The sequence below is a fragment of the Tauraco erythrolophus genome, chromosome 8, assembly GCF_009769465.1.
Source record: "Tauraco erythrolophus isolate bTauEry1 chromosome 8, bTauEry1.pri, whole genome shotgun sequence".
In the NCBI taxonomy this organism is placed as follows: domain Eukaryota; kingdom Metazoa; phylum Chordata; class Aves; order Musophagiformes; family Musophagidae; genus Tauraco; species Tauraco erythrolophus.
Genome location: NC_141472.1, coordinates 27,219,379 through 27,237,819, shown reverse-complemented (window position 1 = coordinate 27,237,819; position 18,441 = coordinate 27,219,379). Strand labels below are relative to the sequence as shown.

Here is an 18,441-nt window from a genome sequence, read left to right as displayed (position 1 = left end):
AATTAGGTTTGGGTCTGTGGACTTGCCAATATGAAATCTTGGGGGGAAGCTGTTGGGGGTGTGTGTGTGGGGGGTGTAGGGTGTGTGCGGGACTCTGCAAACCTGGTAAGAAAAGAGTAAACCAGGCAAGGGGGGAAATTATTCTTTCATAAGGAGAACAGAATGACTTTAAATTGGAAGAAAGAAAACCCACTTCAGTCTTAACCTTAATTTTTCCCTTTTTAGTTAGTTTCCTAAAGCTGAACTCATCAACTTCTACAACATACTGACTTGCAACTAATACAGTAATTTCAATCATTTTGATGTTAATTGTTAATCAAGAGGTTAACCTCCATGTGTACATATTTACACAATTACACTACTTACCATATGCTTAGATTTTTTTTTCCTGTATTACGTTAAAAATGTGGAAAAATAGTTTCTATCAGAATGTACTTATCGAGGTTTTACTCCAAACTGCATTTGGATGGATCTCAGAACTTCATTAAAATGAACAAAAATACATTTTTACTGCTGCTTTTTACTTAAATATAGCAAGGTTTTGATGGGCAAGACTAGTTTTATATAGCAAACATTTTATATCAAAACTAGTTTATCAAACAAGATTAGCAAATGAATTAGCCAACTAAATTGCTTGTTCTAGACATCATGCCTTCCAAGAATTGGAACTGACAAATTTAAACCTCTTTCCTCTCATCTATTCACGCACCGAATAAGGAAAGCAGAGTACCTGCTTTCTAAGCTTTCTGATTTCTCTCTCTGCACCTGTAGGCTACTAACGTCAAAACTGGTTTAGCTCTTCAGCAAATCCTAGTTCCAGGCACTTTGCCAACAGCTACCACTGATTCAGTGGCTGGACTTTAAAGACTTGGCAGCATCTGTGCACTATTTGAATACAACTTTTCTACTAGAAATTATTTGCATAGATTTTAAGTAGCTTAAGCTCTAAGACAGGCTGCTTTAAAAAAGTATTTTTAAAAAGTACTTCAAATATTAATTCATCTGCAGAGGCAGAATCGCAGAAGCTGCAGTTCTGCCCACTTTAGCTGGATAACTGCTATTTGCCCCTACAGCCCAATGTCATATACACCCACTGTTCCACCTGTTCTCCCACACAGCTGGACTGTTTTGCAAGCAGTGTCCCACAGGGAATATACCAGCCATACGAAGTGACTGCCAGGCCCCGAACGCAACCCCACCCACAGCTGCTATGAGAAGCACACCAAGGGAAATGGCACAGCAGCAGTAATGCTGCTTCCAAGGACCAGGACCAGGTCCTCCCAGGACAACACAGAGAAGAACAGAGGATCTGGTCAGTGATAACAGATGGTCGGTCAGGCCTGTGGTTGAGGAGTGGCCAATGTGCAAGGCCACAAAGAATAAAGTCACTTATGTGGAATCATCACCACCACCGTCTCTTTCCCACAACAAGCTGGAAAGCCTATAACTAATTTGCCATTCAAATTAACAGACTTTATTCCCACAATTTCTGCACTCACAGGGCTTGTGCGATAGAAACTACCTACACTTCCTCACAAACAAAACTTGAGGAAGAATCATTTAGAACAGTTTGGAATACTTTTTCTATGAGGGACTTCAAAGACAAGCTAGTTTTCTCCCCCCGCCCACAGCCAGCTACTGCTGTGCAATGCAGGACAGCAGTTGCCTACCCTGTCCCCAAGACCTTCAGTAAAGGGTTTTCAGCTTTCTCCCAAAGCAATCAATTCCATCCCTATGCATCCTGAGCCTCAGAAAGCTCTTCCTAATATTTAATCTAAAAATTACCATCTGCAATTTAGTCTATTACTTTTTGTTCTATCCACCATGAGCATGGAAAACAACACAAGTGTTTCCATTCATTTCTTTCCCTTCCTTGAAAACACAAGGCCTGCTTAGGTTTCTCCTTAAACTAACAACCAAGTACACTTGCTTGCTCTTTCCCCCAAATTCTTCCTTTCTAGACCTCTGACCACTCATGTTCCTCTCCTCTGGCCCCTCTCCAATTAATCTATAACTTTTGGAGACCAGAGCTCAAAGCTGGATACAGAACTCCAGCTAAAGCTCCACACTGAGGGAAAAAAAAGGAATCATAGAGTGGCATAGGCTAGAAGGGACCTTAGAGATCATCTAATCCAACCTCCCTCTCAACTAGATCAGGCTACTCAAGGCTCTGTCCAACTTGGCCTTGAACACCTCCAGGGATGGGGCATCCACAACTTCTCTGGGCAATTTATTCCAAAGTCTTACCACCCTCGTACTGAAGAATTTCTTCCTACGATCTAATCTAAATCTGTTCTCCTTCAACTTAAACCCATTTCCCCTTGTCCTGTCAGTGGACACTCTTGTAAAAAGTCCCTCCCCAGCCTTCCTGTAGGTTCCCTTCAGGTATTGGAAGGCAGTTATTAGGTCCCCCCGAAGTCTTCTCTTTTCAAGGCTGAACAATCCCAGCTCCCGCAACCTGTCCTTGTAGCAGAGGTGCTCCAGCCCCTGGATCATCTTTGTGGCCCTCCTCTGAACACGCTCCAACAGATCCATGTCTCTCTTATGGTGGGGACACCAGAACTGGACGCAGTATTCGAGGTGGGGTCTCACAAGAGCAGAGTAAAGGGGGAGAATCACCTCTCTTGACCTGCTGACCACGCTTCTCTTGATACATCCCAGGATGCGGTTGTTCTTCTGGACCGCATGAGCGCACTGCCGGCTCATGTTGAGCTTCTCATCTATAAACACCCCCAAATCCTTCTCTTCAGGGCTACTCTCAACCCACTCTGTGCCCAGTTTGTATGTGTGCCTAGGATTGGCCCGATCCAGGTGAAGGACCTTGCATTTTGACTTGTTGAAGCTCATGCAGTTAGCACTGGCCCATTTCTCTGCCTCTGTCTATACACTTGTGTTTTCAACCAGCCTGACCTTGTGATCAACTGCCATCCTTCGGCTTCTTTCTGAAACCTCACTGCTTTCCCAGCTGTTCCCATCCCACATTTACAGTCATTAGTCCTGCTAAGATTAGCACCTTTAGTCTGTTCCTACTGAACAACCCCTCCTATTTTTAGGCAGTTTGTCAGATTTGTCAAGATCGTCCTTAACTGTAGTTCCGAGCTCCAACATACTTGCAGCTCTTCCCAGATCTGGGTCTTCTGAAAATTTAATACTCATTATCTGTTTTATCACTTATTAAATACTGAGTGGATCAGGATCCTCTCACCAGATCAGAAACTGTAGATATTTACCTCTTGTTACCTATTGTTATTCAGCCAGCTTTTTGCCTGTCCTTTCATGCCATAATCAAGACCGCAAGTCTCTGCTTCATTAAAATAACCCCATGAACATTGTCAAAAACTTTAGAGAAGCAGAGATCCAGGACATTTGTCCTAAGCACCAGGCCTGCAACACTAACAGAAGAAAGTAGAACTGCAAAATAATTCTCTGAGCTTCTTGCTTTTCCTTCTGGGTCTTTGCATTCTTCCCCAGACAACTCACCTACCTGCTAATAGGCTGCACTGACAGGGACCAAAAAAAACATCTTAGCAACATTAATACTAGTCACAGTGAAGAGCTCAAAGGCAATTTGAAGTTAACCGCGCCTTTACATCAATGAGCTTGATCTCTACACACTTCTACCTGCTCACCTCCAAAGACTGACAGCTTCGGTTTCTAAAAGTTTTTAAAAAGCCACACTTGAAAGGGGACGCAGATTGGATGTGCAAGTGTTCTCTCAAATGAATATTTTGCCTAGCTCTACTTGTATTGGATCTAATTTAATCAAGGACTTCACCGCATAATTTTATTATTGGCAGCCCATTATATTTCAGCTTGGAAAATGTTATCTGTGAAAGTTACCCAAAGGACTGACAAAACTGCTAAGCAGCTGGTATACATAACCCAAAACCTCAAGTGCAGTTGCAACGCAATTACCTCTGTTCCCAGTAGGAACCCAAGACAAGTGTATAGAGAGGTCAATTAGCAAAGCACTCCCTTCCAGCACTGCAGTGCTAATTAGAAGAAAAAAAAAATATCTTACATCTATTTTACTCACAGTCTATGCTAAGAAAAGCACAGGCCAGACATGAGCACATATAGGATCTATGTATATGAAAGTTTGTGTTTTTCTCCCTTACCTTTTCTGGCTCTTCTTGCAGTTGTGGCTGATCTCTACTCTGAATGTTACACAACCTTTGGCTATGAGCAACAGAGCGTTTCAACGGCTCATCATCACTGTCAGAATCTACACAGGGTGCTGCAGAGCTCTTTGACTTGAAAGTGTATTTTCTGTAAATTAAAAACATGGCTATAAAACTTTATAGCATTGTACAAATCTGTTTCGAAGTAGTCGTTAAAGAAGTGTTACACCCAACTTTCATGTTGCAGGGCAGTACAATTTGGGGAACAAGCTGCCATGATTGACAATGAAAATTTAATAACATAGCAGGCAGAGTTTTAAGAAAAGGTGTATTTTACCAGGTTATCTGACATAACTAGTTCAAGCCTGCAATAGCGACTTACAACTTTAAAAGTTACTAAGTGTGTGGGCTCTTGCTTCTAAGGCCAAGGATTCTGCACTTTATTACCTAGCAATCCCAGACAGTGCTGTTTGAGTCAAGTCCACAGTAAAATGTAGAACTTGGCACAAACCATTGCATTTCTGAATTTTACTAAGCTGGACACAGGACTTCCCACATCATTACCAGGATATAAAAAGTGCAAATCTGAACAACTTCTTCAGTTTTCTTGTTTGCTCTTTCATTAAGATAAATTATTCCTGTTTTAGAACGGAAGACAAAGGAGTCTGGGGAAGTCACAATTTCTGCTCAATTAGGAAATCTGGTCTTTAAGTATTCCACAATGCAAAACTATCCAGTGTGATACCACATTTTTTGCTACAGCAAAAACTGGCCTTTCAAAACAGCCTATAAAAATGACACCTTCTCATCTTTGCAACTAAACTTAAGGAACTAACCACCTGTTCCCAAAACATACGTTGGGGTTCCATAGAGCCAGAATAGAGAAAAGAGACAGATCGCAGAATTAGAAACCATTTTGCTTCTTATATATGTGACTTGCAACTTCAAATGCAAGCTAGTTTAAGACAGCTGGCACTAACAAATCATCTGTACAAACTAAATCCAGTTCTTGTTCTGGTGCTCAACCTTCTGTCTGAAAAAAAAATAATAACCTTTGCTTACTTACAAGTCCCCGAAGGTTCTCAAAAGAAATGCTAAGGTGACCATGTCAACTAGGCAAATCGTACCACTGGTATTAACTTCAGTTAGCATGCAACACCAATAAAAATCAGATATGAAAAAAGACAGTAGCTGAAATAATTTACTACAATTGAAAAAATAGAAAAAATATAAGAAAGAAAAGAAAACAAATAGAAAAAGTGGAAAGATTAAAGAACTAGAAATTTTTAAAATGCTTTAAAAATTATCCCATGAAACCTCAGGCCATAGGCATTTCAGAGCTATAACTCACCTACAAGGTGTGGAAGTGCTTATAGTACAGGAATTCACCATTTGGGAGGCTTTCAACGGACGGGAACTATTAAAAAAGCAAAATATTTATTGCAGCAGTTACAATCTTTAAAAAATGTTTCCTTGTCTGCTGTGCATGCAAATCCATGACCAAAGAAACAAGTAGAGTACCATTATGTACTTGCTAATTGCTTAGATTTAGAGTAATAACTCCATCATGCTATAAATATACAACAGTTGTTCAAAACCCTACATAATCCTTTAAACTTGATTCACTTCTTAGTGATGCACCCTTAGGGACAAGCTCACAAATTAAAGGCTTCGGGCTCTCATGTCAAGACAACTCATTCCTTTATTTTTTATTCCCACCAACACTTGAATTTCTCCTCCCAAACTACAGTCTCCTGCTGCTGTCTGGATCAGCCGGTTTTCTGGCACGTCCCACATCTCCGTTTCCCCTCCCTTACCTAGATTCTTCTTGAAAAACTTCCTGTTCCATTTAGTCCTTTCATAGGCTCCTTGAAATCCATCACTATCACTACACATCTATCCACCAGGCAGCTGCCAATATTGAAATCTTTTCTAATCTTCCCCCTCGAACCAGTGCTGCTTCTCTGGAGCCTAGTCATCCTTCCACTCTCTGATCAATCAGAATGGCTTAAACGACTCAAAAAGAGCCATTGGAAAGCTACTTCAAACTTATTTTCGAGTATTTCTGTTCTGGTTAGGTTAGGTTGTTTGTTGTGTTTAAGAGGTAAAGATTTCTATTGTTAAAGCAAACTCTTGGAAAACATCCACGTCAATCTCAAACGCCACTAAACCTTCAGCACAAGAACATATGTCACACTGCTGAACATATACACCAGCTGTGTCCTAATTCACTGTGGCTACTGTGGTTATGTCATTAGGCAGGTACAAGAGACCCGAGGGCTTCTTGTTCCTTATTCTGCCACAGACTTTCTATATGATAACTGGCACATTTAATCTCTGTGTCTCAGGACAAGCAGCTACATGGAAATAACTGGCATAGAGAAAAGAAGAGAGTATTTTCAGCATGTAAAGTGCTCAGATACGACAGTGGCACAAGACAGACTGAAAAATGAATGACAGCACAGGAAGTGGAAGCAGAAATTAGCAGAAAAAGGTAGGATGTTAGGTCTCCTAAGCAGAGTTAAGTGTGCTGTGAAGGGAAAGGTGATCTAGACTATTTTGGACCGAGAGGCATAAATTTTAGAAATTAGTAACAAAAGTTCTCTTAAAAAGGATAGAAAGCTATTTTGAAGGACAGTGAGGAATTGAATAATTTTGTTTTACTAAATATTCCCTAAAGTCCAATCAACTCTTCCTACTGCTTCTGTTATGCTTCCTTTCCCTGCACGATCTCACGATGGCATCGTTACAAACTAGCAGTGCCCATGTTTCATTACGCAGACATCTTCTGGAGCAGGTCTGACAACTGCCTACCTCCAGGCATATTTGCTTAACATGGCATGGATCAATCACAAGTTGTACACTTACATTGCAGAATGGACGTTCCATCCCAGCGTCAGTGGCAGCCGAGTGCTTTCCGTACAGTGTGAAAGCAGGGTTAAATATCTTGGAATAACCACCTGCTGCCCAACTTTATGATTGAGAGACAATGCTACATTGAAGCTGTATCGTTTCAGATGAAGAATCAGGACCCTGAGAGAGATGAGGGGACAAATGTTAATCTCAAAACCGAAGTCAGAGAAAACCTATTTGAAATCCAAGCAGCCCTGTTTACAAAATACATTGACCTGACACTCTAAACCAGGTTTTTACTTTGGGGTGGTGGGGATACACTGTCTGCCTCTTATCTGGCAAGAGACAGGTAATTACTGTCCATCACTCAGCTTCACGTAAGGTGCAGAGTGCAGACTCTGACGACTCAAGAGGCTTGCTCTTCAGTCACGCAGAAGCAAGCAGCTCTTACCAAACTCATTACTTCCACTACACAGTGAGAGGTAGGAAACAATCGAAATATTCTCATTATAGGCCAGCATGCCAGCATATTACTCCCAGATATTCAAGACTGTGATGGCAGGATCACATCACTGCCCAAAATGGAGGAGGAACTGTGCCCAGGGCAAGATGTGCACTTGGTTTACCTGTCATGACACTTTCTCTTTGAAAGAGCTTTTGATCACAACAGTACAAAGAGCCTGAAAAGACCTTACACAGAATCTTCTCCCTTATGCTGCACTTCTGTACTGTCTCTTTACATCACTAAGCCATATCATCACTTACGTTGTGCTAATACTCAAAAACTTTTGACAAGGGTTTAGCAATGTTAGCATAAATATGCTATTTAAGCAAAACGCAAACAAACCAGCAAGTTACTGGCTTCAGCATGAGTATACCTGGGACAAAGACAGAGGTAAGATAGTCAGACAACAGATTCTTTTAGCTTTACATTCCCTGTGAAAATGATCCCTACCTCCAAGCACTTCCACTCTAAATAATGAACTAAACCCAATTAAGAGGTCAGAAAATATTGAGCATGCCATTAACCCTCAAAGTGTCTGCTGTCTTCCTCAAAGTGCCATGCTTACTGAGAGAAAACAGGTATCAGCATGGGAGGAATTAACTGATCAAAGTAAAAACCTCTATATGCCTTCTGGCACTAATGCCTCCAACTCAGTCCTGCCCATCAAGGCACTTGAGCACAAAATATTAAAGTTTCAGAATGTATTTACTGTTTCCGCTTCCCTCATGCCCCTGAAACCCCAAGAAAAGGAAGAAACTCAGCCCTCTGTGTAGTGATAGGAAGGAAAAAGAAAACGTTGCAGAAGGTGACCAAGAGTTTCTTTAGAGGGAAACTGAAAAACAGCATGAAGACTACTGTCTGCACGTGCATCTTTCTCACATGCTGACCACTGTACATGCTTGTCCTACCCATTTCGCCAGCTTTACTCTTCAAGAGACTTTTGCTTGCACTTTTGTAACGTGTGCTTCCCAGAAAGAGAGGAGCAGATGTCAACATTTACCTGGGAAGCCTGTTGAACTTGTGTGTGACAACGGCAGACTTTCCATTGCACTTCTCACAGGAATACTCGATCTCCTCTGCCTGTTTAAGAGAACAGGAAAATAACTAGTGGAACAAGAGACACATCGAACAGATCTCAACAGAAAGCATATTGCTTTTGGCTGTCACAGAAGCTCTTCAAAACAGCAGTTACACTTAAAATTATAATCACCTTCAACATGACCTAACAAGAAGGCATCTGGTAAAAGGACAGGTGGTAGAGCTTACAATTAGGTAACGTACCTAGCAATACAGGTGGAATTTTTAATGCAAGTCTATTGCAGACCAGTGAATTATCCACAGTTCAGACAAATTAACTTCCAAAGAGAGGGGACAATCTTGCCAGGCTTACAGTTTTCTCTCGCATCACAGGTTTTTTTTTTTCCAAATAACCTTTGGTGGAAGATAATTTACCATGAAGTTTTCTCTGTCTTGTTCAAAACCTCAACTTTGCTCCTGAAAAGCTATCCTCATCTAAACTTGTCAAGGATGTGCTGCACCAGAATAGAGTTTTGAACAGACGGCAAAAGAGGAAGCATCACTGTGCTGAAATTACATGACTTAGCCATCAAACATTTCTACAGCCCTTTTCTTTAAGTGAGGCCAAACGACAACACTATAATTTTAAGTTTTTTTTAATCATAAGACTTCCACCAGCTTTTAGAAGAAAAAGCATGTCAACTATTCTATCTGTTGAAAACACTATCTGTAAATGGGATTAGGAGAAAAAAAAAACACAGGTCTCTCAAGATACAAGAAAATACAATACATTCACAGAGGTAAGGTTCGTTTTTAGCTTTCAGAAACCTCATCTTGAAGTTCTGCTTACAAGATGAGTGTGCGCATATTACAACTACTTTTCAGTTACTGTATCTGCACGACCTTTTTCCTCCATGGCAATTCAGACCAGTGCATAGGCTGTTGAAGCATCCCAGCCCAGAAGAAGCAGCAGCAACTTCTGAGTTATTATCTCAATCTGACTGCCTCTCATTTGTATTTGTTTATGCCTCAACTCTTCCACCACAAAATTGGGAAGTTTACCTATTTCACAGCAGTATTTTCAGTCAATTTCTGCATAGCATTTTACAATAAAACCTCCTGTATACGGTTAATTTCCAAAACTCAAAGTGCAAATTTAATTATTTCACATGCCAGCAATCACTGTCATAGAAAATAATAATCAGCTACACAATCAAAATTTCCATACAGTGTATAACCTACACATACTCCACAATGAATAAAAAAAACCCCAAAACTATATACCCGAAAAAAGAGGTCAAGCGAATCTTGGATTGATCGAGAAGGAAGCAACTTCTTTCTTCGAGGAAGGTCAATGGAGAGGTCATTAAACTGTTCTCGTTTGGTGACTGTTTCACCACACCTAAAAAGAAACACACTTATGTAAGTCTGATGAAAAACATACTTGAAATCAATGGCAACTTACATTTTTTTAGGCTAAACTAACTTCCCAGTAACTATATGCCTCAATCTATTTTTACTCATCAGAATGAAACTGTTTGATGCTTATGACAAAGTTGAATTTCGAGATTTCACTTTGGTGCTTTAGAAGTTGAAAGAAACATTTGAGTAAGGGTGAGAACGAAAAACCACAGACTGCTTTGGAGAGGCAAGTGATCAGTCACACAGGAAATCAAAGTGACTGCTACGTAGCTGGACACGTTTTCTTCATTCAGCGTTCTTGAGAGAAGAAGTCAGCCCAGCCCAGAAGAAATGAAAGCCTAGAAATACTTTCAAACTGTTTTTAGAAACAAAATAGTAGAATCCATCTAAAAAGGAATCACAGTTTTCTTATGTTTTTTTTTTTTTTTTTTTTTAAAAAGCAAACCCTACAGTCATTTGTCTTCAATAATTATTACCTGCATGCAATTTACTTTTAATTATTTTAGGGAACTAATGCAGTATATAGAAAGTAATACTCCCAAATGTCTGTGTTCATGAAAACTGTGGAATACAAGCATCCCGTATGGGAATGTGCTGCACAGGTCACACAAAATGAATGGCCAGACATACTGGTTTGCATCTTTTTCTGCAATAACATAGAGAAACAGAAGAAAATGCCATTCCTTGGAAGCCCTTAGAAAGAATAAATGAAAAAACATGGCTTCCTTTTTTTTTTTTTAAAGGAAACGTTACTTGGCTGAAATCCCCTTTTCTCCCTATTTTCACACAACTAGTAGAATCATAGAATGGTTAGGGCTGGAAGGGACCTTCAAAGGTCATCTAGTCCAACCCCCCTGCAAGGAACAGGGATATCTCTAACTAGATCAGGTTGCTCAGGGCCTCGTCCAACCTGGCCTTGAACGTCTTCAGGGATGGAGCATCCACCACCTCTCTGGGCAACCTGTTCCAGTGTTCTACAACTCTCATGGTAAAAAATTTTTTCCTAATATCCAACCTGAATCTACCTCCCTCTATTTTAAAACCATTACCCCTTGTCCTATCACAACAGACCCTCCTGAACAGCCTCTCCCCATCTTTCTTGTAGGCCCCCTTGAGGTACTGGAAGACCGCTATAAGGTCACCCCGGAGCCTCCTCTTCTCCAGGCTGAAGAGCCCCAACTCTTTCAGCCTGTCCTCATAGAAAAGGTGCTCCAGCCCTCTTATCATCTTCGTGGCCCACCTCTGGACCCTATCCAACTGGTCCATGTCCTTCTTATGTTGGGGGCTCCAGAACTGGATGCAATACTCCAGGTGAGTACACAAAAAGCAAACCACAGAAGCTTTCCACTCTATGTAACGAAGAACTAAATGGTATGAGACTGTTTAAAGAAGGCCTGTTGCAGCAGAGAGCATGGTGTGAGGTTTACAGCGTTTCTAAACCATGAAGTATTTTCTAAATATGTAGCTCTGGAAAAAAAATGGTTCTTAGTTCCAGTCATAGCCTGCAGATGAAGTCACATAAGATGGAAACACTTCCCAGCCTTTCAAGGTAAGTATGAGAAACGCTCTCAAGCACACTTACGTTTTGCAAATGATAGAATGCTGAACCTCAAACTCTAAGTTACTGATAACTGGACATGTATAAACTTTGGTGGCTGAGAGGTCATCAGAAGCCCTTCCAGTTGAGTTATCCTCATTAGGGACTGTCTCACTCTTCCAAGTCTTGTTTAACTTTTCCATGTCTTCCTTCAGCTGATCCAGACACTGGCTCAAGAACTCATGTGCATCCTAGAAATGGGGTAAACTCATCAGAGTGATTTTGTACAACTTCATTCAGTGTCTTTCTCTCAAACACACACAGATTGGGGAAATTATGTTTTAGTCCACTGCATTCAGCAATACTAAAACAGTTCTGCTCTAACAAGCAGCAGGCAATTGTTGCCATTCAATCAAAAGCTTAAGTCACTGTCAAATAGAGTTGAAGCTTAACAGGAGTTCAGTGCAGTCCAAACACTGAACAAAATACATGTGATTGTTTCTAGACAATATGGTACTTACATTCTGCATGTACCCAGAAAATCTCTCTGCAGTAGCTGAAATGGCACTTTTCACCTTCTTGAGCAGCTCTTTCTTAACCTCAGGGCTGCAGACATCCTTTTTAGCAAGCAGATGGGCAAAACGTCTGCAGAAGTCAATGTAATGAAACATTGATTGGCTTTCCAGGACTTTAGAGAAACAAAAAAAGACTCACGATACCTCATTTAAAGAGTCTCTAAAAGCTTTTGTCCTGTGATAAGTGGTTTATGGGTTTTGTATGAAAATATCTCATTTATAATTAACCTTTTCCATTTCAAGTATTTTGAAATCTCATTTGAGACCATCATTGGAACAAGTGAACACAAAAATTCCACAATCTTCTAAGGTAAAGAGAAGAGTCTTATAAAGTTCTATAAACTTCTTTCCGCTATATCTTTTACACTGAGGAAAAAAACCCAAATGATGCTTTTTGAAAACATTTGTACTGATAGAGGAGATGTGAAATCACATGGTACCAAAATAAGCAACACATAAATCATTACATTCAACTTATATGGTCAAACTAGTTTCTATTTATTTATCTATTTACTGATTTCCACCTCCACTCAATTTCAATCCTTACTTCTTTTGGCAGTAAAACATTGTAACAGAGAAAAAAAATGCTGTAACAAAGAGGCATGAGAAGTTCCTTGATTCAAGCTACATACAGCGTTACTGGTAACTTTGTTTAAAAAAAAAAAAAAACACAACAAAACAACTGTTGGAATTTACTTTACCTGCCTCTCAATTATTGCGATTCAGTTTTTTTTTTTTTTAAACTGCTTTGCAATTTCACAGGAGATACACTCCCCATATATTCCAAGCACAACAGTTTACGTCATAGTAGACGTATGGGAAGATGTCATGTTCCATGACACGTAAAATAAAAAGACAGAAAAGATCTGTGCAATTCACTCCCACCAAATCAACAACTAATACTCAATTACCAAAAGAATCTGATCAGATTACTGCAGCTCAACAAGTGTCTGCCTTTCTGCTGAGCTACAGTAACGGTGTGAGCTCCCTTAACCCTCTACAACTGCTCAGTGAAGCATGTTAGGATACACACCTTTTTCCACGACAAAGCAGTTGATAGGCAATTGCATTTAAACCAGAAAAACATGCATCATGTGAGATCAAGTGAAAGATCAAACCAATAGAAGACAAAGTAGATGCTACTGAGTGTCAGTTCTGACTTCTACTTAAGCACAGTATCACATACTGTCCTCCATCAGAAGCACAAGCTCTACCCACACAGTTTGCCACTAGGTATACAGGGCACAAGCTTCAGAGGTCTTTTTACAAAATTAGGAAAAGAACATTCCAAAAAGCACGTGGAAAAACCTCGGATCCCAAGTCATGTAGGAAGAGTTCAAGAAGACACAGCAAAAATAGAAATTACCCCCCAAAAATATAAAAGACTATGAACTAGAAGTAGAAATGATTCTGATATCCTGAATCTTGTTTAGTGACAGAAAAGAAACAAGGTACACAAGAGCATATATAATAAAAATCCCAAATGGTAGAAGGCACAGTACGTAGAGCAAATGCCAGTTTGTCTTTGACAGACATATCATGGAATCTGAAAGACACACAAATTCAACATTTCAAAGCGAAAAGAGTTTTACATGTTACAGAAACCTTTGGAGTTTCTTGACATGAAGTTTGACTAAACTGAGAGTGTAGAACTGGAACACTATCCACAGCTACCAGATAATGGATATTTTCCAAAAAGGCATAAGCCCTCACATATCAGGTATAGTCAGTGACCAGCTTAAACTGTGGCTGGTAATGTTTAAACAGAAGTTATTCTGCATCTATTTATTATGTAGTTTCTTGAATTTTCTTCTGAAGCATTTCACTCTTCAAGCCACTACAAATACAGTGGAAAATATCAAAGACTGCCTGTAACTCCACATTGCAATTTTTAAGAGTCTACTTCCTATTTCTAAAGTAAAACTCCAAAATACAGAGAGCTCTAGGATTTATTGTATTATCTACACATGCAAATCACCCTTTACAAAGGTGTTTCAGTATTAAAAAACCTAGTTTCTCAGTAATGAAAGAAAATATCCTTCCCAGAAAGTGAATTTTACCTGATTAGTGCGTTGAGTGGAATTTTTTTCCATGGGATACCCTGCTTGAGCAAATCATTAGCAAAAGACTGAATTGAAAACAAGGACTGTAAAATGGCATTCATATAGCAGGTGTTTCCCAAGTTTGAAAACCTGAAAAGAAGATTGAACATGGTATGTATATCAATGTATACACACGCCAGTGTTAAACATGACACTACTGTCACCGGAGCCACCCCCCACAGAGTTTCTTGTTGGAGCTGTCCTCCTGCCCTTCAGACTAAACTGAAAACTCAGGGGAGGCAGCATTTATCAGGAAAGCACTCATGAATTTCTATACTCAAAATTTAAAAAAAAATGTGCGTATATACACGAGAGAGAGACAAATCATGAAAGTCTATGAAAAGAACATGAATTATCTGAAATTGTTATATCTCTAAAATTCTCAGGAAGTGAATTTAAGAATATATATTTTTCCAAACTAGGAAAAGTGCTCTCTCTCTCAGTGTTCATGAATTTTAGGATTTTTTTTTTCATTAAATAATTATAACAAGAATGTTTATGTTCTGATGATCAAAATGTGGATACTAGATAAAGAAAATTAAATTTACCCTTGCAATTGTTGTTGAGGATGGGTGGAAAGGGGCACTCGGGGTTTGTTCCACCCTGTATAATCTTGATTAGATCTCATTTTTTTAACAGAAAGAGGGGCAGGCTGAGAAAGAAATCCCAGGCTTCTTTTGGCTGAAGGGGTCTGGCTGGATACAGTAGACCTAAAAGCATAAAAGATAAGAAGTGTAAGATTTCTAATGCTCTTCCTTAAACAGCTATAGTCCATGACACTGGAACTATATCGCTATAGAAGACAAGGACTGGTAAAGTCACATAATATAACTGGCATGTATCATAATGCAAAAGAGGTGTGTGAGAGAGAACTTCTTTCCAGAGCACTTAAATACTTTGTCTGGTTAAACTTCCTCATATCCACAGGTGTGCACGCAGTGTAACCAAGCCTTTTGTTTTCAAAATATTTAACAATTCCCCATGCTGCACGATGCAAGGAAGCACGATCGTGTAGCATGAGATCACAACTCCTCAGACATGCTTAAAATTCACATCTGCACTAGAGTCTTCATTTTCAGCCTCCTGTTCTTGTAACCTAATCACTCTGGACCTCCGTCCCTCATATGTAAAGTGTGGACAATGCCTCTTTTCTTTGCTGATCTTGTACCTCATCTGTCTAGGGCAGAGACCAACAGTTTGATCACACAGCGTCTAACACAGAAGAATCTCAACCTCAGCAGGATTCAGTATTACTAAAATACTGTTATTAAAATATAGAGTTTCACACCATTTATCTACTTGGGAAAAATGAAGCAAGGATTCAGTCTAAAGTTCCAGAGTTTATACAGAATTTGAACCACCTGGAGTTTAGATATCATCTGGATCCATCATTCACAATGACTATTATAGACTTGAGTGATTTTAGAAAGTCTATCTATTGCAAGCAGTAACTGGAGTTTGTAGAAGTAACTAGAGCAACTGTAGTCACACTGAATACCTAGACTGTACTCTTGAGGAAAAAAAAAAATATAAACATACACTTTATGCATATAAGCTATATACCACATAGGATAAACAAACAGGAAACTGAAGATCCTAATTCCTGGGAATGAACTGTCATTTACAGTTCATGCTAGTGAATCAGTCCTACCTGTCCAGGGTGGAACTGCCAGTGGAGTACTCTTTTGATGAAGATCTACTACCATAAAAGGATGATGACTGCAGTGGTAAAATACCTTGAAAAACAGAAAGAGAGGCAGGTCACTTTGTTCCAGATAACTCAGCTATTTATACAACTTGTTTAAAAGTATTCAGTCAAAAGTTTTAAAAATCTTCAAATACTGTTTTCCAGAATTGGTTAGGAAAATACTAACACACATACTTAGAAGTACTAATGCAGATATTAATCATATGTAAGTAAAGACAAGCTGGAGTTTTAATTGAATTTAATATCATAATCTCCATGAAATCCAAACTGCAATATGAAACATTAAAAAGTCATTGAATGGTTGTAACTATCTGAAAGATAATAAATAACCACTTCTTGTTCAAATATACAAGATACACATAACAAAACTAACGATTTCCAATGAAGTGCTCTCAAAATTCAAGCTAAATATGCCGAAGTAAAAACAGCTTCTCCTCCCACTCTAAATTCCACAGTAAATTACTATATGCTTGGGGCAAAACACGATTGTTTCATTGTTCTGATATCATTGTGTCAGATGCTGAGACTCTAATGCCTCAGATAGTGTCACACAAAAAAAACGCTCTCAGTAGTCAAAAGAACACCTATTACATTGAGTCGCAGCGTAACTTAGCTTGGATAATGAATAAACATTTGCTTCTGTCCCAGCTTGCAGTGGTTTGAGCCATGCGACTTCCAAAAATGCAGATAATGAAGGAAGTTCGCAATATGGTTACCTGAACTTTCAGGCACACACTCATAGATTCTAAGTTTGACTCTAAAGAGCAAAACAGATTTTCATTCAGAGATAAACATTCACCTTGCTGGCTCCTCCAGCAACATGTTTGTGCCATCAGAGCTGCACTAAAAAAAGAATGCATTCAGCAGTATTTCCCACAAAACCAAAATCTTGGATGTATCCCCCTTTATGGGGAAAGAGGCCTGTATTTAGAAGTAAAACTATAGAATGGTGCTGCTTACTAGCTTATGTACATATTGTCAATATTTCTATATTGTCAATAAAACCTTGTCACACATCAGTACGCAACAGAACTTTGGTACAAACAGAAGAAAAGTCTTGGCCCCAAAGAGCTCCCGCTCTAAGTTCTGGGGAAGTAAAAGCAAACAGTACGCGTTTTCAGCACAAAAACCAGCATACAATTCATGTGGGCATTAACAGCAAAGGAGAGCCTTAAAAATAAACAAGACAGAGAGTAAAAAGGAAACCCTTAGGTGTTTACAGAAATCCCCTCCCAAGGGGAAAGGCAGCTTGGAGCAAAGTTTGAAGCTGCTTGTTGAATTTTCAAACAAGTCGGCACATGGGCTGGCATCTGCACCCAAGTATCAAGGTCATGGTCACACTACGGCAGGACAGGCTTTGAAAAGGAAGGCAAGTTGTTTGCATCTCATATATGCCTCTGTAGGAAGCAAGAAAGTTAGTGGCACAGGGAAAGCAGACTAGGAAAACCAGCTCTGCAGCAACTTTCTAAACTAATATCAAAAGGGTAAAATTGTACTGGTCAAAGCCAGGTATGATTTGGCTTCACTTTCATTTTTTACCTGATGTCCTATTTTCCTCTGTCTGTTTCAGATTCAACTGTTTCTCTCTGCTACTGTTCAAGTACTTCCATGCTGGATCACTCAAGGCTTTGTTATTCCTAGAGATAAGAGTGGAAGACAGTGCAGTTATAAAAGATACAGGATACTCCTGCTTGGTATTTGCAACTTGTTTTAAAGCATTTGTCTCCTATCACCTTTAATACTTGACTATGGAACAGCTAAACTTTGCTTGCAGATAAGTTTAACCAATTAATTTAAACCAAGCCTTCTTCCTCACGATTAAACGCAATTTCAACACACAGAGCTTATTTTCCAAATGACAATTTCCCTTTACAAATTTTGTCTTGAAAAGGGTCACAGCAAGTTCGACAAAGAAGTCACCTATTGCTAGACATGTATAGCACACACACGACTACTCCGACTAAAAAAAAAAAGATGACACAGAAATTGCATGTGCCAGTCCCTGCAAATCAACTAACTGCTAGAGCAGGTTGTATTTCCCTCATTAATCCTGAATGCAAACCCCACTTCGAGCACTCCGTGCGTTCCGAAGTTGACCAGTGGCTGGCCTGTAACATGTTGCTGAGACAGGAAACACCCAAGCATTCTTTTCAGAAAAATTTACCTTTACAAGTGAACGGAGAGTTTAAATCAGAAATTAGAAACAACGTTACTTACGTTGAAGAATCATTCTCTTTGGGATAATCTTCACTCATTTCTGAACCGGGAGGTTGTGCTCTTTTCCTCTTTTCACTGATAGAAAAATTTGAAGCAGTCACTCTTTCAGAAAGGCTAGTAAATTATCATCTTCCAACTCAACAGAACTCCTCAATCCTTTCTGTGCATTTTGCACCTTTCTTCCACAACTTCCATGTTTGTATCATACAGAGAAGAATCTGGTATGCCCAACTCTTAAGTTGTTCATAAAGCTCTAGTGTCACTACCAGCCAGAGGCTAGAAAAGCACCTATTAACATCCTGTTAAAAGTAACAGGAAAACCAGAGGAAGAAATATTCCCTTCTTTTTCTACGTGTACCGAGTTCCATCCGCATTTCTATAAAG

At 39.5% G+C, this 18,441-nt stretch overlaps 1 protein-coding gene across 4 annotated transcripts in view; it reads right to left on the bottom strand.

The window, feature by feature from the left end:
- The window catches only part of USP37 (ubiquitin specific peptidase 37), a 38,376-nt gene that overhangs the window by 13,692 nt on the left and 6,243 nt on the right, over nt 1-18,441 (bottom strand). For 3 of the 4 annotated variants that reach the window (XM_086615738.1, XM_086615739.1, XM_086615742.1), the window contains exons 5-16: nt 18,058-18,132; nt 17,380-17,477; nt 15,784-15,868; nt 14,681-14,842; nt 14,091-14,222; nt 11,977-12,100; nt 11,501-11,706; nt 9,781-9,898; nt 8,480-8,559; nt 6,990-7,154; nt 5,473-5,538; nt 4,119-4,269 (exon numbers count right to left, since the gene is read on the bottom strand). In XM_086615738.1, coding sequence (XP_086471864.1) covers nt 4,119-4,269; nt 5,473-5,538; nt 6,990-7,154; nt 8,480-8,559; nt 9,781-9,898; nt 11,501-11,706; nt 11,977-12,100; nt 14,091-14,222; nt 14,681-14,842; nt 15,784-15,868; nt 17,380-17,477; nt 18,058-18,132 — 1,462 coding nt within the window. The remainder of the gene's footprint in view (nt 1-4,118; nt 4,270-5,472; nt 5,539-6,989; nt 7,155-8,479; nt 8,560-9,780; nt 9,899-11,500; nt 11,707-11,976; nt 12,101-14,090; nt 14,223-14,680; nt 14,843-15,783; nt 15,869-17,379; nt 17,478-18,057; nt 18,133-18,441) is intronic. The other variant, XM_086615740.1, reaches the window with a different exon arrangement.